Genomic DNA, 11,447 nt, shown 5'->3' with positions numbered 1-11,447 from the left:
GGGGTAAACTTTATTACTTATACTGTATTTACATATTCAGTTATATATGTTTATATGAAAATGGGTTTTCATGATATTGTAGCTCACTTGCCACACACTAGTAATAGCATATTTCGTCTTACTGAGCGTTGGCTCATCCCAGTGTTGAACCCTTTTTCAGGTGATCCAGGTAGGTGAGCAAATTAGGCTCGCAGATAGAAGGGCTTCAATACTTCCCTGACAGTAAAGTGAGTATTATGCGAGTATTTTTGTATAGCCCTTGCTAGTTGAGGGTATTTTTGGGGATACCGTTATATTTGTATATTTTGGGAAACATTTCAGAACTTTGGTATTGTATAAAATGATTTATAGTTATGTTCATATGATTTATGCTTCTTGCTGCTTAAGTTGATGATTGGGTTACCCCCTATATGGTATCAGAGTATGTAGAATATCATAGTACATATATAAAAATAAAAGTAAGGGAAATTAAGCAAGTCGTTACAACTAAAGTTCTTAGTAGATTCGGCTTGCATTAATTGAAGATGATTAAAACTTCCATGGGACAGCACTTCAAACTGTCAGTCACACAAGCACCCGAGACAGAAGGAGATAAGGAATTTATGACAAAAATTCCATATGCTAGCATGGTGGGAAACATCATGCATGCTATGGTTTATTCTAGACTAGACCTAACCTATGCAGTAAGTGTGATCAGTAAGTTTATGAGCAATCTAGGCAAGCCACTTTGGCATGCTATCAAATGGGTGTTTCAATACCTTACTAGTACTAAGTGTTTGGGACTGAGATATGAAGGGAATGAGAAGCATGGAAGGGAGATTCAAGGCTTTGTAGACTCTGATTTTGTAGGAAATGTCAACACAAGGAAGTCACTGATTGGGTTTGTATTTACTGCATTTGGAGGAGCTGTTAGTTGGAAAGCAACTCCCCAATCTGTAGTTGCTTTACCTACTACTGAAGTAGAATATATTGTGATGACTGAGGCAATTAAGGAAACTATATGGTTGAGGGAAATATCTCATGAGCTAGGTATGTGCCAAGGTAATATCACTATCCATTGTGATAACCAAAGCACAATTCACCTTGCTAAGAATAAGGTGTTCTATGAGAGATCAAAGCACATTGACATTCGGCTTCATTTTGTAAGGGACATAATAGCAGCTGAAGAAATCGAGGTTGTGAAGGTTCCAACTGAGGAAAATCCATCTGATATAATGACCAGGTCACTACCAGCATCTAAGTTTAGATATTGTCTGGACTTGATAAATTTTAGGAGATGCTGAGCCTCATGAAGAGGCAAGTGAGACCAATTGGGAGAAGGAGAACAGTGTGAAGGTTTAAAATTTTGTCAAGGTGGAGATTTGTAATGATAAATGTCAATCATTTTAACACACACGTGGCTAAACAAACAACTTGCAGATGACAGTTATAGGTTGAATATGGGATGACAATTCAGCAATTAGTTGTAAGTGATAGGTGGCAGATTTCTGTTAAGCTTCTTGGGTTAGTTAGGAAATGTGTGTTGTATATAATGTTTGTTGTTTGTTAAAGTCCATTATTATGATGAATAGTTTTCTTGGCAATACAAAGATCAGGAAGAGAGATTGAAAGCAAAAACACACCAAGGGACAGAGTTCTTGAAAATATAGAGAAGTTGTGACTGCGAGGTAATATGCTTGTAATCTCAAGACCAATTGGATTCATCAATAAAGGTTCTTTCGTCTGGTTCTCACCATGGATGTAGGTCATACTACTTGAACCATGTAAATTTGTGTTTTCTTCTTTAAATTCTTAACAGTTAGTTCTCTTTCTTTGTTGATTCAATTCTGCAAGATTTACTTCAGTTTGACATCAGTTCTGATTTTACATGTAAGAACTGAGTTTCAAACTTATATAAATAAAGTAGTTCCTCTATCGCAATTTGTACATGCGTAGCCACAGCATAAAAATGTTGCCCCTGCAGTTGAACCATGCTTGGGTAGACATCATTGCCACAAATTTGGAACCAAACAGCCAAACAAGAAAGAATTCTCTCTTTATTGTTCAAATTAGATCCAGTACAGTGATTTTTTTTCTGTTCACAGAGTTTTCCTGCAACCTACTAAAAAGATCCATAATAGAAAGAAATTTCCCTTCTGAATGATTATACCATTGCATGTACATCATACTTGTCACAGATGCAGGAGAAGAGAAACCATGGAAAGCAATTACAAATGCACCAATGACAGCTCAAATCTAGCACCAGTGTTTAATGTACAAGGCAACATCTGGGCTGCTCTGTGTAAATCACCAGACTCACAACTTGTAACATTACATTAGTCATAATATAAATCGCTCGTCCATCTGCTAAGCTCTTAAAAGGGTTTCAACTTCTTGAGATAATGCGAATGTGCCGTCACAAGTCTAACTCTCATTCAAAAATGACAGAAACTAGTTGCTCTGCTTAGGGTTTTCTTGCGCTGGATCCTTGGATTCTCAAGCATCCTTCCAAAGTTAATCCTACAAGGGGATTAGAGATATTTTCTTCCAATTGACCAACACCCCGAGGAATTAAACCAAGTAATCATCTGAAAGTTCTGAATCCAGGATTCCACATAGTTTCCTTGTGACCAAAGAATGAGGCAATTGAGACTATTATCATGTATTCGGAAGGGGATTCTGCAATCAGAGGCAAGTCCAAAATCCCTGAGCTAGAAGCCAGCAATATGAGCTAAATATGTTATGTTCTCTCTGTCGTAATTCCCAGAAAAAATGTTCAGAGTTGCAAAGCCAGGTCTGGCTGCTGGGAATCAACCAGAACACCTGAGGACTGTCTCACCGGAGACCCAGATGGCTGGAATCCAATATTCAAGTCCGGAGCAAGTGTCTCCTGTTTCTGCCTTGACTGGGTATGCGGACCACTAAGACCTCGCCAAGGGGAGTGCACCTGAAACCTAGACAAGTCGGCTGTTGCAAATGGAGGGAAAACAATTGGTGTTTTTTGAAACTGCATTTCGTTGCTCATTCGAATAGGCTGTGGCAAAAAAGCCTGGGGCGGAAAATTGTTCTTCTCATACTGAAAAGGCATCCCCCAAGAAACAGGAAATTCTGCCTGGGGCCGCAGAGTTTGAGGGTGAACTTCCCGAGCTGGATTGTATAATGAATCTGCAGAAATCTGATTTCTTTGCACACTAGAATTTTCTGTGGCAGGCCTATACCCTACAGCCCCTATGGACATCCAGGCACGCGCAGCAGCTGCTGCTGCATTGATGGAATCATCTCTTCTTAAGGACGGGGTTGACGGCATAACGGGGGCAGCATCAACTGCAGAATTATTAAAAGATTTTTGCAGCTGTTGAGCCTTCTCAGCTAATACTTTTGTCACCTGAGCTGGGTCACTAAAACCTTGCTCCTGTCCATGTGGAAAGTAAGTTGCTGCCCTGGCCATTTGGTGAGGAATGCTGTCAGAGGGTGAACTGATCGTTCTGCTTCTGTCAAAGCTATTATTCATCACTTGTCCATTAGGCCCGCCAGCAAAAACTCCGTTTGTATCTGGCTGCTTAAAAGGTGCAGCTTGTAATTTATTTTTGCTCTTCAAAACTGCCTCCATTGATCTAGATTGTGCCATATCTGGACCACTGGAAAGCGGCTGCTTTTCTACAACTAGATCTGCTGTCTTTTGATTGGCTGAGGGTGGACGGTTTAATTCAACTTGCTTTGAAACCTTATTTTCAGACTCCAACAAATTTCTTGATGGCAAATTTTGCTGCTTACAACTAGCACCGACAGTAGCGGAGGGTTTGCTTCCAGCAGATCCAACAAAAGAGAGTTTGCCTTCTAAAGTGGGGCAGTTAACGACATGCTCCTTAGCAGGAACTGAGGCCTTGGAATTTTTTTCATCCTTTCTCCTTTCAACAGCAGAGTGCAACCTTGTAACAAAAGCAGGTTCTCTCTGAACACGGCTTTCTAGCATTAATACTGGGGTTGGCAATGGCTCATATTCTCCAACCCACCCGCAGCCAAATTTGAATCCACTAGGAAGCGCCTGCTCAATTCTCTTCGAGGCAACTTTCCAAGCAACAGGCCCAAGAGTTGCAGCAAAACGAGCCAGGCTCCTGGCATAGGAATACTCTGCATGAAGCCCAACCTGATTCCCATAAAACATTTTAAAAAAAAATATGAGAACAGACACAAGTATTCAAGGGGAGAGATCAGTTTATTTTTTCTACATACAGCGACTAGCTGCTTGTTTTCACCCTCAAAGGTGGAAAAGATTGACTCTGGTCTGACCACAGGTTGATTGGACAAGTTATAAGTTGCCCGGTTCTCATCAAGCACAAACTGCTTCCTCCCAAATTTAGATGGAAGACTCCTCCCTAAAACAGAAGGCAATGGAAATAATTAGAAGTTAATAGTGTAATTGCAATACATATTAAGGGACGTTCCAAAATAATATGTAAAATCTGAATAAAAAATTAATCTGAAATAACTTGGCATTATGTGGAGCGAAATGCCTAGTAGCATCCTTAAAAGTGTTGCCATAAAATGCTTCATTTGTAGGCTTTGAGTAAATAGCAACTCAACTTAAAAAAAAAAAAAGGGCAGCCCGGTGCACAAAGCTCCAGCGTATGCGGGGTCCGGGGAAGGGCGGACCATAATGGATCTATAGTATGCAATCTTACCTTGCATTTTGCAAGAGGATGTTTCCACGCCTCAAACCCGTGGAGGTCACACGGAGACAACCTTACCATTGTGCCTGAGCTCCCCTTTTAAACAGTAACTCAACTACAGGACTATAATTCTAAGGCAGTGATGGTTACAGCTATTCTTGAATCTCACATTCTCTAAAGAAAACTTTGTTGTCATACCTAGCAGTAGTTCTTCTGCCTTCTCAAGATTAGTGTCAATCAGAGAAGAGTTGCCCTCTACAAGTCCATCAACATTGTTAGGCTTCTCACAAGCAACCTGTGTTGTGGTCAAACCATTCTGAGTCTCTCCTGCTGTTGCCAGAGTGGCACCTGAGGAAAAATCAGAGCCAACAGGTTCCTGAGCAGTCCGGAAAATAGGCTTCTTTATTTGCTTCTTGGCTGTTGAGCTGGATCTTGTTTTTTGTTCAGATTTGAGCTCCTTCTCCGATCGCTCAATTTCAATCCGTAACCTCTGGAATCTCTTTGTTGCCAGCTCTTGTATGGAGCGTGCCTATCCGAAAAACAAAAAATTGAGTAACAAGAACAAAGCATTAAACAAGATGAGCAAAACACAAAATTACAATTGTGAGGAGAAGGGCAGCCGAAAGCCTTATACCTGCTTGTAGTATATGGTCTCTGGTGCATTGTATTGCATTGCATTTGAGCAAATTAGGAAAACATCACTCTGCATTCAAGAAAAGCCACTTCATATGCAAACAATCTTATCAATACTTTAGCATACATATAATAAAGGTGCATTCTATTTTTTTCCTCAAACATAATTAATATAGCTGATAGGAGGAATTTGAGTTTAAAAAAAAAAAAATCACTTCACAAAAGTAGAAATGGAATGCAAAAACTAGTTGCACTGCCATCTACAGTGTGTATAACAATACCAGGTGCATTTCATAGATAACATAAACAATTAATACAGTTAATGACACAAATTGCAAAATAGAACATATTTTCATAAGAAATGAAAAAAAAAAAGAGAGCATTGCTGCCAACTTCTCCATGATGCTTTGTACAGCAATAGACTAACACTAAAAAGTATCGCAAAGCTAATGGCACAAAGTATAAAATAGAAAAGATTCTTATTTATTCAGGTCAACCATGCTATAACATAAGTTTTTCTTTCCTTGTCAATAGCAAGAAATTATGGGGAAGAAGTAAGAAAGAAAGATAACAAAAAAGAGAACTTGTGCATAACTGAACACTTTTTGTTGGAAGACTAGTATATTTACCAGGCCCTAAAATACAGAAATATGACACATTTTGTTGGACATTGGACATTTCACCTATATTGGAAGAAACTAAACCATCTCAAGACCATGTATTAATCTCAATAACCCCCTAGGCCTAGCCCAAATACAACCATGAATTAATCACAATACACCCATCTCTACTCTAAAATAAACCCATATATAAATAAATACAAATATTAATAAACCATCCAAAAATATTAGACTTCATAATAACAAATAACAATGTCAGAACTACATGTCTACATCGACAATATAACTAAAAAGTTCTGTTTTCTAAAAAAAAAATCGTTCTGTCATCTTGTACATCTATTATACATCAGAAATATCAGTTGTAGGCATACAGGCAAAAGAATATCACAATATGGTTGCCGAAAAGAATTTATTTATCTTTAACTAATTGTTGAATTAAAACTGAATAAAATCTACTAAGCTTAGAAATGAACAGACACCACTAAATCTATACTAACTTCACATTGTAAGCATCTAAACATTAAGAAGAAGCATACTTAATGACACATAACATTCATAATTTTAAAAGACCCGGCTTAAATTTTAATCAAAATGAAAAATAAAATTTAGAGAAAAAACTAAGAGATGAAAGGTTCATTTCAATGAACTGATTTCTGCTACTAAAAATGGAAATTAATAACTAAAGATACTATAATATCCAGTAACTCATCAAAAATTAAGAAAGCATGATTATAGAAGAGCTAACAGGTAGAGGTAGGCCATACCACACCAGTTCTTTTTCAAATGGAGTCCACAGAAAATTTGAGGCTTGAGAAGAGATCCCACAGAAAATTTGAGTAGGGTTAAGGTGCCCTACCCTAAAGTGTCACTGGTTATTATCTTATTCAATAATCCCATGGATGACCTATGACCTCCAATTTTAATGGAAACCCCTTATATTCTCAAATACATAAAAGACTGAAGCTCCTTCTTTGGGTTTTTTTTTTTCCTCATTGTGAGGGTCGGGGGGAAAAGGGGGCGCTCTTTTAGCTTGCTTCTGTCCCAACAGTATAAATTGGAGTATAGAACAAAACAACGTTCCTCAGACTAGCAACTTCTTAAAAAAGAAAGGAAAAAGAAAGGGCAGTGACAATAAATCTAAATGGAAATATTTTCCTATTATAATATTTCTATATCACAAACATTAATATTTAATTCATTCATTTAAAGTTATACGATTGTAGTTTGCAGCTTCTAATAAATAGTAATTACTACTGAAATTCTTAATATATTTATCAGAATTCATGAAAGAAAGGCATGGAGATTCTAAAATGCAGAAAAAAAAAGGGACAAAAAACATATTTACAAATCGCAACAAGACATGTAGATAGATATCCCAAAGTGTCAATTATGTTCTGGGTGTGTGTTGGCCAACTGTCAACTAACTCTCCATGCTTCAGTTTTGTACCTTTCTATTTTTTTAATGATTATGTTGACATCAAAACTGTGTCATGCTATTGGGACTCCACGCTTTAATTTTGTATTTTTGTTTTTAATGATTATGTCGACATGCAAAGTATATCATGCACAACTGTCAAATACACATCAGGGTTCAGTTCTTGTATGAACAGGCTTTGTTTCTTGGAATAAGAGGCTGCACTAATTAAAATAAAATTGGGGCCCCAGGGGTGAGAAAGAAGATAGATACGTCCAAACAATGGCATGCCTTTTTAAACCATATTTTTTAAGCAACGAACAAAGCATTATTATAAATAATTATCTTCAAAATCATGCATCAAATTTTTGGAACTTCAACATTCCACCCTTTCTACCCTCCCATTAGAATATAAACAAACATAAAGAATAAAGTCACTAAGTGTTGCTTATAACATTGAATAGGTTTCCTCTAATGTAATAACAACAACAAAGCCTTGAGTCCAACTAGTAGGAAGCCGTATGAACCCTTGATGTAAATACGAAAATTTCCGCACAGACCAGGTTGATATATTTAAACATTCTGCAGACATCTGAATGTACAACAAAATAGAGTTGGAGAAATCCAAACATCAAAGGACACCAAACTGCACTCATTGACAAATGATATTGCCCAGTCCATTAGTAGATACCAGGGGGCTCCCAACCCTCAAAAGATTCTGAAATATCCCTTTATTAGCGCAGTAAATTACACTGTGGTCCCTCTGCCCTTTGGATTCATACAGCATCCATAAAGCCTGCAGGCTAAGTTCTATTTGTCCTAACCTTCCCATTAGCTAAGATGTGCCATTACATCAATGGCCAGCATTCCCTAGATTTTATGGATCCAGAGGATGGCAATGGAGCAAATGCAGCTCCAAATTTATCAAGCATCCAGAGCTTTGAGGCATTGAGCCTCTTCAAGTGTTTTCAATAAATTTTTGTACTCTTGTATTGCTGGCAAAAAGCACCTCATCTCTGGCTTCACCTCTTACATTAAGCACGTGTACATATTGTATTGCTAGCAAAATGTACATTTATTTGCTTATGGAATGGCTTGGAATTTTAATTGGGTTTTGCCTGCTTAAAATAGTTTTAAAGTTCCTTGTATTTTTGTAAGGAAACGAGATCTTTTTTTAGGTTTTCAATAATTTAACCTTAATAACTAAATTTTTTTTCCAAATATAATGACTTTTATGTTATTTTTTCCTCATTAAAACTAAAACTCTAGTTAAGTTCCGGCTAAAGAGTGGAAGAAGTTTGATAAGTGATTCTTCAATACCCCTACTACAAGTTCGCTAAGTAGGGATGGAATTTAAACAATTGGAATGGAAACTATTTACTACTTAATTTCTGTACGTTCTTCATTCAATTTTTTTATATAAAAAAAAAAGTTATTCTATCTTTCAATTCTCACCCCATTCCATTGTAGGAACCATATTTACTGCCCTCCTTTAGTTATAAAATAAAATAAAATAAATAAAAATAAAAATAAAACCATACTTACTGCTAGCATATAGTCCTCAAAAATTGTGTATGCAACAGAAGAATTGAATAACTTCTAAAATCTGATGGCTTTATTTTTTTTTTTATATCTATAATCTGATAAAATCTTTGTATTTATATGTTGAAATTGATTTTTTTTCTATTTCAGCCCCCTCCCAACCCCTCTCAGAATCAAATTTCGGGCTCCAGCACTAGTCCAGACCATCTTTCCCAGTTAAACAGATACAATCATAAACAAACATTTCAAAAAAGTAAAACAACAGTCAACAAAACAAGAACTATCATTGTCGTTGGATATAACAAAAAAAGACCTCCCCCGAGTTGTAACAAGGAGATGCACTAAATGGGATTCAGTGAGGGAAAGAAAAGGAGAAAACGAAGCAATGAGTGACAAACCTCAGCTATAATGGAAGTAAAAAAAAAAAAATCATAAACAGGGGCCAGACAAAACCAACAACAGGGGAATTATGGCCACCCACCTCAAACTGCTCCAATGTAGAGTATGATCCATTACTCAGCTTCTTTCTCACTGTGGCAAAGTCCATTGGATGCTCGATTATGTCATGATAATCCGGAAGCTACAAAAACCAAAAATGCAGCTATAACCTTCAATGCAATGCCTTTCAAAAGCATATATACATCTCGAAGTGCCAACAGAAAGAAAAGAAAATCACCTCCTCGGGATCAACTGGTTCTGCATAAACACCATATGTGTCCTTCCTGAACATCGGAAGATATTTAAATCAGATAGATGTTGAACATACAGCAGGCAACAAATTATCTGCCTACAGAGAAAGGAGAGAGCGATGGTGGGGGGGAGAGTGATGTATTGCCTACTTTTGAAGTTTGTCAAGAATCAATTCCAGCGACTTCTTGTCAGGTAATGGAACCCCGGATGAAGGATCTGAAGGCGTCCCTGATCAAATACAAGAGAAATTAACGACCCCCAAATCAAATTAACACAACATTACACACAGAACAAAAGGGGTAAAAGTGCTAATCAAAATCTAAACAAAAAAATAGAAAACAAAATTAAAACCCATGTATCAAAACGAACCTGGAACAGAGTCGGGCCCTTTTGCATCACCATTTGGAACTCTCTCCTGCAAAAATTCCATGACTCAAAAACTCAAAACCCAGAACTCAAAAAAACAAAAACACAATAAAAATGCGCATATAGTGGGATAGACTGCATCTGTTAAGTTATGGACAGGGACAGAGACAGATAAGGCAGACAAAGAGAGAGAAAGACATATACATAGAGAGAGAGAGAGAGAGAGAGAGAGAGAGAGAGAGAGAGAGAGAGAGAGGGGGCTAGAGAGAGAGAGAGAGGTGATAGAGAGAGAAAGGTGGGAGCGTGCTCAGATTCTGTGGGGGTTAGTTGACAGTTGACTCGACCGTTAATACCAATCCTCCCCCGACACAGACACACACACACACACACACACACAGAGAAAGACTGCGAGGGAGAGACAGAGAGAGAGAGAGAGAGGGAGAGAGTAATATTGAAGTCAGGACCAAATAGAAAAATCTCAGTGAGTTCAGCTGAGCTGGACACTCTGTTCTGTTCAACCCCCCGCCTAAAACTACTCCCCATTTCTATTTTCTCTCACACTTCAAATCCTCCTTCATCTACTTCTCTGTCGCCAGATCCGCAGGGAAAAACCTACCTCATCATCTTCATCGTCCTCTTCATCGTTAACATCCTTATCTTCGTCATCGTCGCCATCGCCGTCTCCATCTCCACAGCCGCCGATTCTCCGCTTCTTCAGCGGCTTGTTCTCCGAGGAAGACGCAGAAAAGGCACATTCCAGGCGCGGCGCGTGCCTTCCACTCGCCTCGCTGCGCGTGCCGCCGCCGCCGCCGTCAACACTGCCGCCGTCGTGGGGAGGCAGCTTCAGCACTAGCTTCAGCTTCTTCTCTCTCCTCCTCTCGTCCTCGTCGTCCTCCTCCTCATCATCATCCTCCTCCTCCTCCTCGTTCTCGTCCTCCTCGTCCGCGTAGTCATCGTAGTCGATGTTGTACCGGAGGTTCCGCCGACGCAGGCTCCGCCGGAGGTCACGCGCCGGCGGCGGCACATCCGCCGCGGCCCGCCGCGCGAGATCCGCCTTCGATGGCCTCCCCTTCTTCCTCCTCCTCACGATCTGACCCATCTTTTTCTCTCTCTCTCGTTTCTCTCTCCTCCCTTTCCTACTTTTACTCCATCTCTCTCGGTTGCGTCTGCGGATAGCGTGGTTTGGGTCTGTGTAGCGGCTTTTGTGGTCCGAGCCAGAGTACGAGCCACGAGGCTGAGGCTCGCAGACTCGGTAATAAAATGATTGTGTCTTTATGATGGAAAGAGAAAATGAACGGCGTCAGTGGGAGCGATGACGGTGTTAGTCTGCCCGTTGCCCCAACTGGGTTCGAGTGTCACCATAGCCGCTGCCCGCGGTCACGTCATTCCTCCCTTCTGGCCTTTCTGTTTGGGAACGTGCTGTGTAAGGTTCATGTTAAAGCGCGTGAGCTCACTCACCTCTCCCCCGACGACTTTAACTTTAAAAATCATTCACAAACCATAAACTCTCCTCTTTTTTCTTTTCTTTTTTCC

The 11,447-nt window shown here is 39.2% G+C and overlaps 1 protein-coding gene across 1 annotated transcript; it reads right to left on the bottom strand.

Annotated features, from left to right (window-relative positions):
* Positions 1–2,016: 2,016 nt before the first annotated feature.
* Positions 2,017–11,153, bottom strand: LOC131163940 (uncharacterized). The gene is made up of 9 exons (XM_058120800.1): positions 10,531–11,153; positions 9,918–9,963; positions 9,698–9,776; positions 9,535–9,580; positions 9,340–9,438; positions 5,284–5,352; positions 4,848–5,178; positions 4,213–4,355; positions 2,017–4,126 (listed from the first exon to the last, which is right to left on the bottom strand). The coding sequence occupies exons 1-9, from the start codon at positions 11,011–11,013 to the stop codon at positions 2,756–2,758; spliced, it is 2,667 nt and encodes an 888-aa protein (XP_057976783.1). The 5' UTR covers positions 11,014–11,153; the 3' UTR covers positions 2,017–2,755.
* Positions 11,154–11,447: the final 294 nt, after the last annotated feature.

This window comes from Malania oleifera, chromosome 1 (genome assembly GCF_029873635.1).
Source record: "Malania oleifera isolate guangnan ecotype guangnan chromosome 1, ASM2987363v1, whole genome shotgun sequence".
Lineage (NCBI taxonomy): Eukaryota > Viridiplantae > Streptophyta > Magnoliopsida > Santalales > Ximeniaceae > Malania > Malania oleifera.
Note: the sequence above shows the minus strand (reverse complement) of the source record. Positions and strands in the feature narration are given on the sequence as shown.